The sequence below is a fragment of the Cetorhinus maximus genome, chromosome 23 (genome assembly GCF_964194155.1).
Source record: "Cetorhinus maximus chromosome 23, sCetMax3.hap1.1, whole genome shotgun sequence".
Lineage (NCBI taxonomy): Eukaryota > Metazoa > Chordata > Chondrichthyes > Lamniformes > Cetorhinidae > Cetorhinus > Cetorhinus maximus.
In genome coordinates, this window is record NC_135901.1 from 33,792,551 (window position 1) to 33,811,476 (window position 18,926).

The window sequence follows — 18,926 nt, forward strand, 5'->3', positions numbered from 1 at the left end:
GATAGCAGAATTTGGGATGTCTGCAAGCTTACGGAGGGTAGACTGTGGGAGATAACATATTGTTATCTCTAGCACAAATTTGTTAAAAAGATACAGAAAGAATTATCCAGCACTTTATTTGGATTTCAGCACAGGGAGGAGGGAGAGTGCATGGGACAGGGATTTGCAACTTCGGGGAACAAGAGAGGAAAAAATGTTCTATAGAAACTTGAATTGTTCGTTCTGAATTTCTATCCTGTATTTAGAGTGATGACTCTCGTAAATTTCTTTTACAGTGTATTTGAAGCCCCTTTTACAGACAAAATACTGAAACTAAATATTCAATCAAGAACTGACAGAGTCTTTGTATTCAGGACCTGAACACTATCGTCTTTAAATGTGGAAGGAGAAATGTTTGTCTGTTCTGTCTGTGGGAAAAGGTTTCAAACATCTGTGTGACTGGAAAAGCACCAAGTGAGAGTGATCTAGTGCACTGATTGAGGAAAGAGCATTAACCAGTTACACAGCCTGAAAAAACAAATCACACCATTCACAGCGGGGAGAAACTGTACATGTGTTTTGTGTGAGGACAAGGCTTCAACTGATTATCCAACATGGACAGACACAAGGACACTCAGACAATGGAGAAACCATGGAAATGTGAAGACTGTGGGAAAGGATTCAATTACCCGTCCCAGCTGAAAAATCATCAATGCAGTCACAGCGGGAAGAGGCCGTTCACCTGCTCCGAGTGTGGAAAGGGATTCACACAATCATACCAGCTGCTGACACATCAGCGGGTTCACACTGGGGAGAGGCCATTCACCTGCCCTGTATGTGGGAAAGGATTTACTAGGTCTTCTGATGTGCTAAAGCACCAGCGAATTCACATAGGGACGAGGCCATTCACCTGCTCTGAGTGTGGGAAGGGATTCACTCAGTCATCGAACCTACTGAGACACCAGCGAGTTCACACTGGAGAGAAACCGTTCCTCTGCTCCGAGTGTGGGAAATCATTCACTCAGCTATCCAACCTGCTAAGTCACCAGCGAATTCACACTGGGGAGAGGCCGTTCACCTGCCCTGTATGTGCGAAAAGATTCACTAGATCCTCGGATCTGCTGAAGCACCAGCGAATTCACACTGAGGAGAGGCCGTTCAGCTGTACTTCCTGTGGAAAGAGATTCAGGTCTTCATCTAACCTTACTGTACACCAGCGAGTTCACACAGGGGAGACACCGTTCATCTGCTCCGAGTGTGGGAAGGGATTCACTCAGTTACCCACCCTACTACGTCACCAGCGGGTTCACACTGGGGAGAGACCGTTCACCTGCTCCGAGTGTGGGAAAGGATTCACTCAGCTCTCCCACCTGCTAACACACCAGCGACTTCACACAGGAGAGAGACCATTCACCTGTCCTGTATGTAGGAAAGGATTCAGTGGGTCCTCTAACCTGTTGAAGCACCAGCGAATTCACACTGAGGAGAGGCCATTCAGCTGTACTTCCTGTGGAAAGAGATTTAGGTCTTCATTCCACCTCAAAGTACACCAGCGAGTTCACACTGGGGAGAGGCCATTCACCTGCTCCGAGTGTGGGAAGGGATTCGCTCAGTTATCCACCCTGCTGACACACCAGCAAGTTCACAAGTGACTGCAGGGGCTGGATTCTGCTGTTATTGCGGCTGTTGATCACATCCAGGACTGAACCATGTTCATTCTGACAGTTGGGGTTTGTTTCTGCTGATGTTAATAATCCCTCTAACTGGGCTGGAGTTTAATATCCTGGATCTATAGCTGATTGTGTTCTCGGGGCTGCAGTGTCGCTTTAAGAACAGCCGTCTCTGATCTTTCCCCATAACTCAGGAACTTAAATCAGAAATTAATTTACAACACAATTCTGAACTTTGACTTCAATCCCAAATTGATCTCTGGGACAAACTCTACAAATTCAGTGTCAGAGAGATTTCCCTGATTAACATCTCCAGTTAGAAAGTGCTGATTAATCCTTGCTGACAATTCTTACTGACTTGCACATTACTCACACTGACACCTCCATTATCCACCAGAAAGAAGGGGAATGGGAATTGCTGGAGAATCGAGAGTTCCCAAATGTTACCCCTCCCGCGTGGTACAGAAATTCCCTCGGCTCAGGAATGGAGACAAGTTCAGTCCAATAACAGACTACGAAATCTCTCTCTAATAACCTTATAAAATCTTCAGAAATTTATGTAATATGATGGAAAAAAAGCTCACCCTCTCTCTCTCTTATGGAGAAAGCTTCCATAGCAGCTGACGAACACAGGAAAGGCCTGTTATCTCTGCCAAGGACATGTCTCTAGCACAGGCCCTGAAACAAGACATTTCTAACCCTGATACGATTGGATCTCATGACCCATATGTAAACCAACTGTCTGTGTAAAGGTTAAACAGGCTCCCGAGAGCACAGAGATATTGAAGTGATCCACACTGGCTTCAGCCCAACACCCACACTCTGGCTCACACCAGTTAACCGTTCAGAGGAGACTGAGCTATGGAGACTAGCACTTGCTCTGTGTCATCCGTCCGTTTGTCCTCCGGGACCGATAAATTGTTCTCACCTGTCACGGGTCGTGTGTTCTCCTGTCTATTTAGCTTACGCATCATATTTAACCTGTGGCTTCTCAATAAACTACTTTAAAATCACTTCTGAGCTTAACCCCTTTTTTTGGGTAATCTGTGACTCCCGAACCTAAATCTTACCAGCAGTTCTGGTCGCCATATTATAGAAAAAGATATCGATTCACTGAATAGGGCCCAGAGCAGATTTATAATGAAGATACCAGAAATGGGCGGGTAAACATATCAGGAAAGGATTGACAGACTTGGTCTCTTTTCTCTTGAGAAAATAAAGCTGAGTTCTTTAAAATGATGAACGGTTTTGATAGAGTGGATACAGAGAGAAGGTTTCCTCTTGTGGGGAAGAGCATAATTAGAGGCCGTCAATATAAATAGTCACCAAGAAATCCAATAGGGAATTCAGAAGAAATCTTTTAACCCAACGAGTGGTGAGAAAGTGGAACTTGCTACCACTGGGAGTGATTAAAGTGAATTGTATGACTTTCGTTTAGTTGAAAAAGGCGCAATGCGTAGATGTGATTTTTTTTGCAAAGGATGGGGCTGTGTATGTGACTATATGTAGCTTCTAGCACGTGTAAGTGAGCCACAATCGTAATTTGGTTGTTCGTGTAATTCTTAGCACAGTCAGGATTGTTTAGCAAGTGTTGTCCAATCATGGAATCACATCTAATATTATTTAAGGGGAAGCTAGACAAGCACAAGAGGGAGAAGGGAATAGATAGTTACCATGTTAGATTGAGATAAGGAAAGATGGGAAGAGACTCTCGTGCAGCATAAACACCAGCATTGACTTGTTGGGCCTTTTGGCCTGTTTCTGTGTCATGTATCCAATGTAATTACACTCCTGAAGGGTCTGGTTCTAACTTTTAGACTATAACATGTATTCGTAGACAACCTAACCAGCAGAAACAATGTAAATTTACCCTCTGTTCCCCTTAATGTGTTCGATTCTGCTGTTACTGTCACTGTTAATCACATCAGGAACTGAACCATGCTCATTCTGACAGTTGTTTTATTTCTACTGATGTTAATAATCCCTGTAACTGGTCTGGAGTTTAATATCTTAATATCTCTTAAATAAATCAGCTTTGTTTCAAACGCACAGTGTGTTGAGTCATTGATTTCTCCAGGATAAGAGGATGTCCTGTTACCGACTGTTCCATTTTTATATCTTTTCTTCTCTCTTAACTCTTGATTCTTTCAGTTCTCATACCTCTGGTTACTCTCATGGACAAGTCCCAGCTCCCCACACCTCCCAGAGAGCCTCTCTTCACCTTGGGATCCAGGGAAGTTATCGATATTAAAAACTGAAAATGCAGGAAATGATAATCCATACTTTTCCAAGTGCTTATTGTCCCAGATTATTGTCTCCAACCTTTCCCCAACACTGATGTGAAGCTGATTGCCCTGGAGTTGCTGTGTTTTTGAGCAGGGGTGTAACATTTACAATCTGTCAGTCCTTTGACACCACTACGATATAAGGAGGATTGGAAGATTGTGACCAGAGTCTCCACAAGTTCCATGTGAAGGATGCTGTCTCTGACAGTGCAGCAGTCCCTCAATGTCACCCTGGAGTGTCAGCCTAGATAATGTGCTCAGGTTTATTAATATTTCCTCTTGTTATTGATGTGGGTCATTAAGAAACAATGGACTCTTATGATGCCATCCAGTCCCAGTGCGATGATGTCATCATGACTATTAAATAACAGCGGAGCCTTAGTGGTGAAAACAGTTTTGTTCGAGATGGCGACAAGTCCATTACTGATAGATCAGCAAATGAAATTAATGGGAAAGAAAATGTTGCAGACATGAACATCAGGAATAGTGTTGTGAATTATGAAGATGAGCAACATCTACAGTATACAGGTCCCATCTCCAAACGCACCGAGCACATCTCCCAACACTCTTCCCCCACCTCCTGACTTGCTTCCCCATCTCTCGACCCACTGCCCCCATCCCCCGACACGCTGCTCCATAGAAAAGTTACAGCACAGGAGGTATTCAGCCCATCTTGTCCATGCCAGCCCAAGGACACCCAGGTGCCCTTTCTAATCCCACCTTCCTGCATCCGGCCCATAGCCCTGCAGCTTACAGCACTTAAGGTGCAGATCCAGGTACTTCTTAAAAGAGTTTAGAGTTTCTACCTCTACCACCAACTTGGGCAGCAAATTCCAGACACCCACTACCCTCTGTGTAAAAAAGTTCTTCCTCATGTCCCCCCTACACCTTCTGCCACTTATCTTGAATCTATGGCCCCTGGTTCTAGAATTCTTCACCAAGGGAAACAATTTTATCCTGTCCACTCTATCTATTCTCCTCATAATTTTGTACACCTCAATCAAGTCACCTCTCAGCCTTCTTTGTTCTAAGGAAAATAACCCCAACCTATCCAATCTCTCCTTGTAGCTACACTTTTCTAACCCTGGCAACATTCTTGTAAATCTCCTCTGCACTCTCTCCAGAGCTATTACGTTCTTCCTGTAATGTGGTGACCAGAACTGCACACAATGTGTGGCCTCACAGTTGTGGCCTCACCAGTGTTTTATAAAATTCCAACATTATATCCTTACTTTTATATTCTATACCTCTGCCAATGAAGGAGAGCATTCCATATGCCTTTTTTACAACCTTGTCTACTTGAACTGCTGCCTTCAGGAACCTGTGTACTTGTACGCCAAGATCTCTCACTTCATCTACCCCTCTTAGTATATTCCCATTTATTGTGTAATCCCAATTGTGTAACTGTTTGACTTCCCTAAATGTATGACCTCACACTTCTCTATGTTAAAATCCATCTGCCACTTTACTGTCCACTCCATCAACCCATCTATATCGTTTTGGAGATTATGGCTATCCACTACTCGGCCAATCTTTGTGTCATCTGCAAATTTCCCAATCGTGCCCCCCACGTTCACGTCCAAATCGTTAATATATAACACAAACAGCAAGGGTCCCAACACCAAGCCCTGTGAAACACCACTTGAGACAACTTTCCATTTGCAAGGGCATCCATCGACCATTACCCTTTGTTTCCTGTTACAAAGCCAACATTTTATCCAGTTTACCACATTGCCCTGAATCCCATGGGCTTTTACTTTCCTGACCAATCTGCCATGTGGGACCTTGTCAAATGCCTTCTTGTCACTTCCTCAAAGAATTCAATCAAATTTGTGAGGCAATACCTTCCTTTAACAAATCCATGCTGACCATCCCTGACTAGTCCATGCCTTTCTACATGACAGTTAATCCTATCTCTCAGGATTGATTCTACTAATTTGCTCACCACCGATGTAAGACTAACCGGCCTATAATTGTTTGGCATTTCCCGACATGCTGCCCCCAACTCTCGACACGCTGCCCCCATCTCCCCACACTCTGCCCCCAACTCCCAACACGCTGCCCCCATCTCCCCGACACTCTGCCCCCATCTCCCGACACTCTGCCCCCATCTCCCGACACTCTGCCCCCATCTCCCGACACTCTGCCCCCATCTCCCCACACTCTGCCCCCATCTCCCGACACTCTGCCCCCATCTCCCGACACACTGCCCCCATCTCCTGACACGCTGCCCCCATCTCCCGACACTCTGCCCCCATCACCCTACACGCTGCCCCATCTCCTGACAGGTTGCCCCCATCTCCCGACACTCTGCCCCCATCTCCCCACACTCTGCCCCCAACTCCTGACACGCTGCCCCCATCTCCCCACACGCTGCCCCCATCTCCCCGACACTCTGCCCCCATCTCCCGACACTCTGCCCCCATCTCCCGACACTCTGCTCCCATCTCCCGACACTCTGCCCCCATCTCCCCACACTCTGCCCCCAACTCCCGACACGCTGCCCCCATCTCCCCACACGCTGCCCCCATCTCCCCGACACTCTGCCCCCATCTCCCCGACACTCTGCCCCCATCTCCCGACACTCTGCCCCCATCTCCCGACACTCTGCTCCCATCTCCCGACACTCTGCCCCCATCTCCCCACACTCTGCCCCCATCTCCCCACACTCTGCCCCCATCTCCCGACACACTGCCCCCATCTCCCGACACTCTGCCCCCATCTCCCGACACTCTGCCCCCATCTCCCTACACGCTGCCCCATCTCCTGACAGGCTGCCCCCATCTCCCGACACTCTGCCCCCATCTCCCCACACTCTGCCCCCATCTCCCGACACTCTTCCCCCATCTCCCCACACTCTGCCCCCATCTCCCCACACTCTGCCCCCATCTCCCGACACTCTGCCCCCATGCTCCCCACATTCTGTGCCATCTCCCGACACACTGCCCCCATCTCCCGACACTGCCCCCATCTCCCGAGCAGCCTGTCACTACCTCTGCTGAACCCACACAGGATGCACCATGTTGAAGCCAGAGGAAAGAACTGGGAGAGAAATTGTAATTCACCAAGGGTGTGCACATGGGGGTTTAACAAAATATTAAGTTTCCTGTTTTTGACAATGAAACATAAAACGTATTGATCGAAACCACTTCCAGCTCTTGTCCATTCTGACATCCCGTGGGCCAGCTCACCCTCTCACTGGGTTCATGCTGAATGTCAATCCAGGCTGGGAGCCATTGGGTGGATGTGCAATGGGTGGGTTAGTGGGTGAAGGAATGTTCAGTTCACAGGGAGGGGGATGGGGGAGGGGGGTTGGTGCTGGTGGTGGGAAGTGTTCATTCTGAAGGAGTCCCAACTGAAACTAACTTATCACTTTCCAATGCTGTGTATTTCCCCAGGTTTGTGCTGGTCAAATTTTCAGTATTTATATATTTTTTATCTTTGCTCAAACATATTCTTGTTCTGACACTGAAATCCAGAGGATTTTAACACTGTTAAAGTCAATCCCCATCGAATACACAGGAGGACTCAACTGGTCCTAACTTTTTATGGTATCAATAAACAAAGATCCTACAAGATGTTTATTTGGGGAATTGTTTTTCTCTGAGACCCGGGATGGTCAAACTATGGCCCCAAAGTTCAGGTTTGGGCCTTGAGCCTAGGCTGTGGGGCCCACATACAAGGAGCACCATTACCGGATGTCCTTCATCCCCGAATTTAATCATTCCACCATTGGTGGCCGGGCCTTCAGCTGCCTGGACCCTAAGCTCTGGAATTTCCACCCTAAACCTCTCCACCTTTCTACTTCACTTTCCTCCTTTAAGACACTCCTTATAACCGACCTCTTTGAACAAGCTTTTGGTCATCTGGCCTAATATGTCCTTATGCTCCTGTGAAACTCATTGGGATGTTTTATGATGTTAAAAGTGCGATATAAATATAAGTTGTTGCAGTTGTAGTAGTTCTGTCAGACCTGATCATTCACTGAGCGAGTGAGTCTTGGTAAATGTAACTCAGATAGACACAGCTTGTGTCATAGTTCAGTGAGACCTGATCACTTACTGAGTGAGTCTGCATCCATGTAACTCAGATAGATGCAGCCTGTTAGAACACTCCTGGGAAGAAGGAAGTTCTCGGATTTTTGTTCTCCCCAAATGGGAAAAGCTGATTCTTTCCAAACATTCAAAATTAATAATAAAGTTATTCAAGATGATTTGTTGTAGTGAGCTGAATTATTTGGTAGAATTAGAGTGAAGGAGTGGGATTGACCCACATCCTGAGTCACCACTTTAAGGATAGGGAGAGAGAGAATCTGGAGAGGAGAAAATAATTAGTAGGAGACCAGGCACTGAATCTGGAACAATGAGCAGAGAGGGGGAGGAGTGTGTGGGACGGAGATTTATAGATTTGGGGGAATGAAAGGAGAAAGAATATTCCATAGAAACTAGAATTGTCTGCTCTGAATTTCTATCTGTACTGACAGTGATGACTTTTGTCAACTGTGTTTACAGGGGATTAGAGGGAGAGGATTTTCAGATGGGGAAACTCAAACCAAAAATCTCGACAAGATCTTATAGAATCACTGAATTCATATAAAGATCAGCCTCTGATTATGGAAGCAGAAATGGATTATGGAAGCATTCTGTCTGTGGGGAAAGATTTAAACATCAGTGTGGCTGGAAAATCACCGGGGACACACACACCCGAGTTGGAAACTCATCTCTGGGTCAAATATGGCATCAAGCATGCAAAATGTCTGGTTTAGATTCAGAGTTGCCAGGGAGAGGAATGGAGTTGGTAGCTAGGGAATGTAAATAATGGCTTCAGTCTTCCCAATATTTAATTGGAGGAAATTTCTGCACATCCACCACTGGGTGTCAGACAAACAGTCTGATAATTAAACGAAAGTGGAGAAGTGGAAAGAAGTGGTGGTGAGGTAGAGCTGGGCACTGTCAGTGTACATGTGATAACTGACACTGTGTTTTCAGATGATGTCGCTGTGGGGAGCATGCTGATGAGAAATAAGAGGCCAAGGCTGGATCCTTTGGGGACACCAGAGGTAACTGTGGGAGTGGGAAGGGAAGACATTCCAAGTGATTCTCTGGCTATGATTAGATAGAGAAGAATGGAACCAGGAGAGAGCAGCCCCACCCAGCTGGACGACAGTGGAGAGGTGTTGGAGCAGAATGGTGTGGTCAACCCTGTCAAAGGCTGCAGACAGGTCAAAGCTTGAGTAAATCAGTCTAAATTTGACATATACATGTACAGTTTCAAAAAAAAAGAATATTTTCAGGGTTATTAAAAGTTTTATGAGCCATAAAATGTTTGCAGAGAAAACACCTTTCTGACTGTATATCACACCAATAGCTTATGCTGAATATAAAAACCCCTATCATAGTGACTATGATAAAATCTGCTTGTGTGTGTAACCGGCAGTCATGTATATGAAATATCCTGTACACGCAGAAATGAAACTTCAAGATTTTATTTAGTGAAGAATTATGGAGAGTTATAAAGAGAATTATTAAGAGTTAATTACACACGAGTCCAATTTACAATGCAGACTTTACAATATATTACATTTCTGTTGAACTTATTGCAAGTATTTAGCTGCTTGAAGTGCTCGCTTCACAATAATGATTGTCCAAACTGTCTGTCAGAAGCCTCCTCCCCGCTCAACATCTCCTGTAACCTTTAGGGTCACATCAAGTCTGATGCATTAAAATGCGGTCTCACTGGGAAAGGTTTGGGAAGCGCTGGATTAATAGACACAGCACATGGTGTTTAACACAAAACTGTTTGATTTGACTTTTATCTGCAGTTCATTAACATCAGCAAAAACAGATCCCAATGAACAGTGTTCAGTCCTGGATGTGGTTAACCGCAAAATCCAATCACTGTCATCACTCATGAATCCGCTGGTGTCTCAGCAGGTGGGATGAAGTAGTGAATCCCTTTCCACACTCGGAGCAGGTGAACGGTCTCTCCCCAGTGTGAACTCGCTGGTGTCTCAGCAGGTTGGATGACCGAGTGAACCCCTTCCCACACTCTGAGCAGGTGCACAGTCTCTCCCCAGTGTGAACTCGCTGGTGTCTCAGCAGGTTGGATACCTGAGTAAATTGTTTCCCGCACATGGAGCAGGTGAACGGCCTCTCCCCAGTGTGACTGCGCCGATGTGTTTCCAGCTGAGACGGGTAGTTGAATCCCTTCCCACATTCCCCACATTTCCACAGTTTCTCCCCGGTGTGACTGCGCCGATGAGTTTCCAGCTCAGACGGGTAGTTGAATCCCTTCCCACATTCCCCACATTTCCACAGTTTCTCCCGAGTGTGAACAGTGCTTTTACCTTCCATGTTCAAAATCCAATGATGTTCAGGTTACTATACATTGGGCAACTCCGTCAGATCCTGATGTGATGTTTGGTTTCAGTTTCCCGACTGCAAATCCTCCCCTTCTAATACCCTGTGAAATTGATTTGAAACAGAAAAAAGGGAGTGAGAGACAACCCACAAAAACACAAAGGCAGGTTGTGAAATTGAGCTGAATGAGTCTGGTCATTGATCTGTGGGGCCGGCACTAGGAAAAAGTGATCATGAAAACTGCTGGATTGTTATAAAAACCCAACTGGTTCATTAATGTCCTTCAGGGAAGGGAAACTGTCACCCAGTCTGGGCCTACACAAGACTCTGGCCTCTTTGGGAGCAGAAATAGAGAGAGAGATGGGAGTGGGTGTGGGGGGGAGTGAGAAGAGAGTGTGAGACAGGGGGTGAGGGAGAGGGATATCTGGCAGCATCTGTGGAGAGAGAAACAGAGTTAACATTTCGAGCCCGTATGACTCTTCTTTGGAATTGGTGAAGCAGAGGGGATTTATATTTCTACAACTCAACCAGAACGTGGAGAGAATCTCCCAAACCCCCAGCCTCACCACCTAGAAGGACCAGGGTAGCAGGTGTATGTGAACACCATCACCTCCAAGTTCCCCTCCAAGTCACACACCTTCCTGACTTGTCTGACACCCAGTACTGGATGAGCAGAAATTTCCTCCAGTTAAATATTGGGAAGACTGAAGCCATTGTCTTCAGTCCCCACTACAAACTTCACTCCCCAGACACCAACTCCATCCCTCTCCCTGACAACTGTCTGAGGCTGAACCAGACTGTTCACAACCATGGTGAAATATTTCACCCCAAGATGAGCTTCCAACCACATATCCACATCATCACCAAGACCGCCTATTTCCACCTCAGTAACATCGCCCGACTCCACCCCAGTCTCAGCTCATCTGCTGCTGAAACTCTCATCCATTCCTTTGTTCCCTCTAGACTTAACTATCCTAACACACTCCCAGCCGCCTTCCACATTCAACCTCCCTGTAATTTTGAGGTCATCCAAAACTCTGCTGCCCGTGTGCTTACTCACACCAAGTCTTGTTCACCCATCACCCCCTGTGCTCACTGACCTAAAAAGGCTCCGGGTTAAGGAGAACTGAAATTTGAAATATCTCATCCCTGTTTTCACATTCCTGCTCCCTAACTCAGAAATCTTCACCAGCCTCGCAACCCTCTGAGATATCTGTACTCCTCTGAGTCCAGCCTCCTGACCATTCCTGATTTGAATCACTCCAGAGTTGGTCGCCATTTTGTCAGTTTTGAAGGCCTCAAGGTCTGCAATTTCCCCCCGAAACCTCTCAACCTCTTAAGTCTCCAGAATTACAGATGCCAGTCTTCAGCCAATTCGATTCACTCCACGTGATATCAAGTAATGGCTGAAGGCACTGGATACTGCAAAGACTATGGGCCCTGACAATATTCTGGCAATAGTACTTGAAGGCTTGTGCTCCATGTTGCACCCCTAGCCAAGCTGTTCCAGTACAGCTACAGCACTGGCATCTACCACAACATTGCCCAGGTATGTCCTGCACACAAAAAGCAGGACAAATACAACCCAGCAAATGACCGCCCCATCAGTCTACTCTCCATCATGAATAACGTGATGAAAGGGGTCATCAATAGTGCTATCAAGCAGCGCTTGCTTAGCAATTGCTGACTGTCGCCTTGTTTGGGTTCCACCAGGGCCACTCAGCTCCTGACCTCATTACAATCTTGGTTCAAACATGGACAAAAGAGCTGAACTACAGAGTTGAGGTGAGAGTGACTGCCCTTGACATCAAGGCAGCATTTGACCGAGTGTGGCATCAAGGAGCCCCAGCAAAACTGGAGTCAATGGGAATCAGGGGAAAAACACTCCGCTGGCTGGAGTCATACTGAGCACAAAAGAAGATGGTTGTGGTTGTTGAAGGTCAATCATCTCAATTCCAGGATATCACTGCAGGAGTTCCTCAGGTAGAGTCTTAGGCCCAACCATCTTCAGCTGCTTTATCAATGACCTTCCTTCTACCACAAGGCCAGAAGTGGGGATGTTCACTGATGATTGCACAATGTTCAGCACCATTCGCGACTCCTCAGCTAATGAAGCAGTCCATGTCCAAATGCAGCAAGACCTGGGCAATATCCAGACTTGGGCTCATAAGTGGCAAGTAACATGCACGCCACACAAGTGCCAGGCAATGACAATCTCCAACAAGAGAGAATTGAATCATCGCCCCATGACATTCAATGGCATTACCATCACTGAATCTCCCACTATCAACATCCTCGGGGTTACCACTGACCAGAAACTGAACTGGACTACAAGAGCATATTAGAGGCTAGGAATCCTGCAGTGATTAACTCACCTCCTGACTCCCCAGAACCTGTCCACAAGGCACAAGTCAGGAGTGTGATGGAATGCTCTCCACTTGCCTGGTGAGTGCAGTTCCAACAACACTCAAGAAGCTCGACACCATCCAGGACAAAGCAGCCCGCTTGATTGGCATCCCTTCCACAAACATTCACTCCCTCCATTACCGACACACAGTAGCAGCAGTGTGTACCATCTACAAGATGCACTGCACGAACTCACCAAGCCTCCTTAGACAGCGCCTTCCAAGCCCATGACCACTACCATTTAGAAAGGCAAGGGCAGCAGATACATGGGAACACAACCACCTACAAGTTTCCCTCCAAGGCACTCACCATCCTGACTTGGAAATATATCGCCATTCCATTACTGTCACTGGGTCAAAATGCTGGAACTCCCTAACAGCACTGTGGGTGTACCTACGCCACAGGGACTTCCGCGGTTCAAGAAGGCACCTTCTCAACGGCAATTAGGAATGGGCGATAAATGCTGGCCTGGCCAGCAATGCCCACAGCCCATGGAGTAATTAAAAATAATTCCTCCTTGAAGGCCTCCTTCAGGGCTCATCTACAGAGGCCATATGGGTGGAGCTGAGGAACGGGAAAGGTGTGACCACACTAATAGGGTTGTATTATAGACCGCCCAATAGTCAAAGAGAATTGGAGGAGGAAATCTGTAGAGAGATAGCAGACCGATGTAAGAAACAGAAAGTTGTGATAGTAGGAGATTTTAACTTTCCACATATTGACTGGGACTCCCATACTGTAAAAGGGCTGGATGGCTTGTGTTTGTCAAATGTGTTCAGGAAAGTTTTCTAAATCAATATATAGAGGTACCAACGAGAGAGGATGCAATACTTGATCTCCTATTAGGGAACCAGACAGGTCAGGTGACAGAAGTATGTGTAGGTGAACATTTTGGGTCCAATGACCACAATGTCATTAGTTTTAAGTTAATTATGGATAAGGATAGGTCTGGTCCTCGAGTTGAGATTCTAAATTGGAGAAAGGCCAATTTTGTGGAAATGAGAAAGGATCTAGGAAGAGTGGATTGGGATAAGTTGTATTCTGGCAAGGATGTGTTCAGTAAGTGGAAGGCATTCAAAGGTGAAATTTTGAGAGTGCAGAGTTTGCATGTTCCTGTCAGGATTAAAGGCAAAGTTAACAGGCATAGGGAATCTTGGTTTTCAAGGGATATTGGCGATCTGGTTAAGAAGAAGAGAGAGGTGTATAGAAGGTATAGGCAACAAGGAGCAAATGAGGTACTTGTTGAGTATAGAAAATGTAAGAAAATACTAAAGAAGGAAATCAGGAAGGCAAAAAGAAGACATGAGGTTGCTTTGGCAGATAATGTGAAGGTAAACCCAAAGGGTTTCTACAAGTATATTAAGAGTAAAAGGATAGTAAGGGACACAATTGATCCCCTTGAAGATCAGAGTGGTCGTCTATATGTGGAGCCTCACGAGATGAGGGAGATCTTAAACAGTTTTTTTGCATCAGTATTTCCTCAGGAAATTGGCATAGTGTATAAGGAAGGAAGGGAAACAAGCAGTAGTGTCATGGAACATATAGAGATTAAAGAGGAGGAGGTGCTTGCTGCCTTACAGCGAATAAAGGTAGGTAAATCCGCAGGCCTGACATGATATTCCCATGGACCTTGAGGGAGACTAGTGTAGAAATTGCAGGGGCCCTGGCAGAAATATTTAAAATGTCCTTAGCCACGGGTGAGGTGCCGGAGGATTGGAGGGTAGCTCATGTTGTTCCGTTGTTTAAAAAAGGCTCCAAAAGTAAACCAGGTAATTACAGGCCAGTGAGCCTGACGTCAATAGTAGGTAAATTATTGGAAGGTGTTCTGAGAGATCGGATAAACAATTATTTGGACAGCCAAGGGCTGATTAAGGATAGTCAGCATGGCTTTGTGCGTGGTAGATCGTGTTTAACGAACCTTGTAGAGTTTTTCGAGTTTATCAAGAAAGTAGATGAAGGAAAGGCTGTGGATGTTGTCTACATGGATTTTAGTAAGGCCTTTGACAAGGTCCCACATGGGAGGTTAGATCAGAAGGTTCGGACACTTGGTATCCATGGAGAGGTTGTAAACTGGGTTTGAAATTGGCTGCGTGGGAGAAGACAGAGAGTGGTAGTGGATGATTGCTTCTCAGACTGGAGGCCTGTGACTAGTGGTGTGCCTCAGGGATCTGTGCTGGGACCATTGTTGTTGTTGTCTATATTAATGATTTGGATGATAATGTGGTAAATTGGATCAGCAAGTTTGCTGATGACACTAAGATTGGAGGCGTTGTGGACAGCGAGGAAGGCTTTCAAAGCTTGCAGAGGGATCTGGACCAATTGGAAAAATGGGCCAGAAAATGGCAGATGGAATTTAATGCAGAAAAGTGTGAGGTGTTGCATTTTGGAAGGACAAACCAAGGTAGGACATACACAGTAAATGGTAGGGCACTGAGGAGTGCGGAGGAACAAAGGGATCTGGGAGTTCAGATACATAATTCCCTGAAAGTGGCGTCACAGGTAAACAGGGTTGTAAAGAAAGCTTTTGGCATACTGGCCTTCATAAATCAAAGTATTGAGTATAGGAGTTGGGATGTTATGGTGAGGTGGTATAAGACATTGGTGAGGCCAACTTTGGAGTATTGTGTGCAGTTCTGGTTGCCAAACTACAGGAAGGATATCAGTAAGGTTGAAAGAGTGCAGAGAAGATTTACTAGGATGTTGCCGGGTCTTCAGGAGTTGAGTTACAGGGAAAGATTAAACAGGTTAGGACTTTATTCCTTGGAGCGTAGAAGGATGAGGGGAGATTTGATAGAAGTTTACAAAATTATGAGGGGTATAGACAGAGTAAATGCGAGTAGGCTCTTTCCACTTAGATTAGGCGAGATAAACACGAGAGGACATGGCTTTAGGGTGAAAGGGGAAAGGTTTAGGGGGAATATTAGGGGGAACTTCTTCACTCAGAGAGTGGTGGGAGTGTGGAACGAGCTGCCATCTGACGTAGTAAATGCGGGCTCACTCTTAAGTTTTAAGAATAAGTTGGGTAGATACATGGATGGGAGAGGTCTGGAGGGTTATGGACTAGGTGCAGGTCAATGGGACTGGCGGAATAATATTTCAGCACAGACTAGAAGGGCCGAATGGCCTGTTTTTCTGTGCTGTAGTGTTCTATGGAAGATTCTCGTTAAAACCCACCTCTTTGACCAAACTTTTGGTCACCTGCCCTAATATCTCCTTATGTGGCTCAGTGTCAAATCTTTATTCGTAACATTTCTGTGAAATGTCTTGGAACATTCCACAACATTAGAAAGTGAAACGGTTGCTGTTGATTTGGAATTATTTCTATGTTCCTTCAGCATGGCTGGGTGATTAACCTGTAACTCCTTACCGAACAGCACTGTGGGAGCACCTTCACCACACAGACTGCAGCAGTTCAAGAAGGTCAAACATCATCTTCTCCACAGGCAATTGGGGGTTCGCAATATATGTTGGTATCTGTGGAGAGGGAAACAGACTGAAGATTTCAGGGTGTGCAGAATGAATTACCGGGAATAAAAATGCTGCAGAATTTGATGGTCAATATAAGCTCAGAGGTGGAAGAGAAATGGATTGTAGCGCAGGAAAAACAATTCCTGACTGTGAAAGATACTGTGGGAAGATAAAGCTGGGAAGCCAGCAGCACATGGTTGGGGATGGGCAGCGGTGGAAATTTCATTTAGACACAGTCGGCAGAAGTGACAGTAAAATCCTAAACAGAGCTAAAATACACCCATTATTAGAGACAGAGGAAGCTTAACAATAGCAGAGAGGTGATCAGAGAGGACAAAGCTGAAACAGAGCAATGGATGGTGTTATGAATTAAATTCATCCTACGTCGCTGGGTGCTAACGTGGTAACATGTGGAGATTGTAACATTTAAGGTACAGGTTGTTCCAATGCTTGTTACATTGGTTCCTGTCTAGTAACAAGGGTGGGACCCTCTGGCAGTGTTTTGATAGGTCATCAGATCGCTTCAAGGGCTTCAACAGCTCTTCCTTCTTTAGGGAGTTATTTTCAGGAGTTGCCAGGCAACAAGTGCCACAGAGAAAGGCAGAGGTTCGAGTTATGTTAAAAAGTTAGAGAAAAGGCTGTAGGGAGCAGAATTTAAATAAAGAGCTGTTGAAGCAAAGGTACCCCTTTAGAGCAGTGGTGTTCTGCTTGGCACAGCTGTAGATCTGAAAGTGTGTTTGTAAGCTAGTGTTTGAGTGTACTCAGGAATCCAGGAAGAAGGAATCTTGGAAAGCGAGACTAAAACTCTGTGAGGTGGGCTATTGTTAAAGCTGTCTGAGTGGGAGTGACTTTTGGAAAGAATTCCAGGTGAGATCTTCGAAGCTGGAGATTGGAAACCCTCGTGAGAAAGACAAAGTTTCAATGAGGTTGGTTGACTCACAGTGGGACTCATGTGGGTTGTTGAGAAATCCTTGGAATCTGCTTTGGTTGCATCTGTCATTTACTCTGTAGCATGTTGTGTTTGACCACAGTTCGTCTATTAATTCACATGTACCTTATACTTACTTTGAATGTTGGAGTATCAGATATGTATTGTAACTCGCTTTATCTTTCTGAGCTTGTATGGTAAATTTTGCTTAATTGTTGTTCAAAATCCTTGAGGTTTTATCCCAAAAACAGGTGTCTTGAATCTCAACCTTTATCTACTTTAAGCAAAATGGTATTGATCCCGAACCAGATCTCCCCCCATGTCCCAGGGTCTGCTCAAGGATCATAACAATGGACATGGATTCAAATCCAGAGGAAAGAAGCCACACCAGCTATTAACAGGGTCCATGTCAGCTGGTGAAGTCAAAACTAAGACATAAAGCCTTTTCTTGCTGTGATAGACTTTGTTCAGTGTCAACACTCCGCATCCACACCGTGTCCCAGCTTACTTATAAGTGTTCAAAAACTCATCACCTGTTTCCTTCAACAATCTAATTGACATTAACAAGCTTCAACAATGTGACTGATAACACATTCACGTCAACCTCAGAGCCATGGAACTTCGCACAGATAACAGAGCATAAAACTAAAAGCTTTAAATTGTAGATGAATAGTCAAAAATACTCACCTGTGAAACAATTTCAAGGTTCAATTTTAAACTCTCCTGCTGGAGCCTGCAGCTGGAAAGATATCAGAAGCACTGGAGTCAGAGAAAAATCTCCCAGTTGAGGAAATACCCGGGGAGCAGGGTGATGTCACCGTGTAATTGCCGATGTGTGATGATGTCACCGTGTAATTGTCGATGTGTGATGATGTCACAGACACAGAACATCTGGGTCTGTACAAACCAGTGATCACCACACATTGTGAAAGATGTGAGGGTCCTTGAGAGGGTGCAGAGGAGATTTAACAGAATGGTTCAGGGGATGAGGGATTTTAACAGTAAGGTTAGGTTCTCCTTGGAGAAAAGCGGATTAAGGGGAGATTTAATGGAGGTGTACAAGTTTATGATAGGTTTAGATAAGGTAGATAAGGAAAAGCTGTTCCCATTAACTGATTGTAAAAGGATTACAGGACACAGATTAAAGATTTTGGGCTAGGTCTGCAGGGGGGGATGTGAGGAAGAACGTTTTTACACCTTGAGTAGTAAAGACCTGGAACTTAATGCTTACACTCAGAGGCCGATAATATCCAGGTCCTGAATTTCTATCCTGGACTAAGTGACAGCTTTGGGAAATGGTTTGTACTGAGCATTAGAAAAGGAGGATCCCAGTCCTGATGAATCGAGTGACTCTGTCAGGTCTTCCCCGTCTGTAAATCCTCCACTTCTGACCCCCTGTAAAAGGAGTCTCCAAAATCCATCCCTGTCAGTCCAGGATAGAAATTCACAACATTCTCTCCTCCTGCTACCTGGACCAGGATGGCCGCGCATGCGCCCTGCTGCACATTGCCCCCTATAAAGATGGCGGCCGTTACCCCGGGCCTGGCGAAGGGAGAAATCCAGACTTTTTCGGTTCGTTCTCGTCAAACACAAGACCGATACCTTGTTATTGGGGTCTGCGGTCTGCACTGTGCCTTTATGAAGCCTCCCTGCCCACTCCGCTGGCTCCATTCCTCCTCACACACCCACTAACTCTGTTAGTTTGCTCCACTCGACGTTCTCTAACCCTCACTGAGCAGCTTCTGTCACAGAACAGTGCTGCGCATGCTCATGATTATATTGCAATGCGCATGCTCCAAGGACACGCTGTCATGTGCATGTGGGAGATGTG

General features: G+C 45.7%; 3 protein-coding genes across 7 annotated transcripts in view; 1 reads left to right on the forward strand and 2 right to left on the reverse strand.

The window, feature by feature from the left end:
* Nucleotides 1-18,926, reverse strand: part of LOC144697491 (uncharacterized) — a 1,380,819-nt gene that overhangs the window by 241,085 nt on the left and 1,120,808 nt on the right. The window lies entirely within an intron of this gene.
* The window catches only part of LOC144697971 (uncharacterized), an 82,886-nt gene that overhangs the window by 444 nt on the left and 63,516 nt on the right, over nt 1-18,926 (forward strand). The window contains 1 exon segment of the mRNA XM_078569923.1: nt 276-1,610. Coding sequence (XP_078426049.1) covers nt 594-1,610 — 1,017 coding nt within the window. The 5' untranslated portion in view covers nt 276-593.
* On the reverse strand, nt 9,404-18,861 carry LOC144697542 (uncharacterized). Of its 5 annotated transcripts, none has more exons than XM_078569590.1 (4): nt 18,631-18,840; nt 17,783-17,834; nt 16,067-16,173; nt 9,404-10,396 (listed from the first exon to the last, which is right to left on the reverse strand). In XM_078569590.1, exon 4 carries the CDS (start codon nt 10,285-10,287, stop codon nt 9,838-9,840), a length of 450 nt encoding a protein of 149 aa, XP_078425716.1. In that variant the 5' UTR covers nt 10,288-10,396; nt 16,067-16,173; nt 17,783-17,834; nt 18,631-18,840; the 3' UTR covers nt 9,404-9,837. The 5 variants fall into 5 exon arrangements, with proteins under 5 accessions (XP_078425716.1, XP_078425715.1, XP_078425718.1 ...); XM_078569589.1 differs by having other exon boundaries at nt 18,698-18,839; XM_078569592.1 differs by lacking the exon at nt 16,067-16,173 and having other exon boundaries at nt 18,698-18,861.

What these genes read in the sequence shown, in the direction of transcription:
- LOC144697542 (XM_078569592.1), bottom strand. Translation starts at nt 10,287, where the DNA reads ATGGAAGGTAAAAGCACTGTTCACACTCGGGAGAAACTGTGGAAATGT.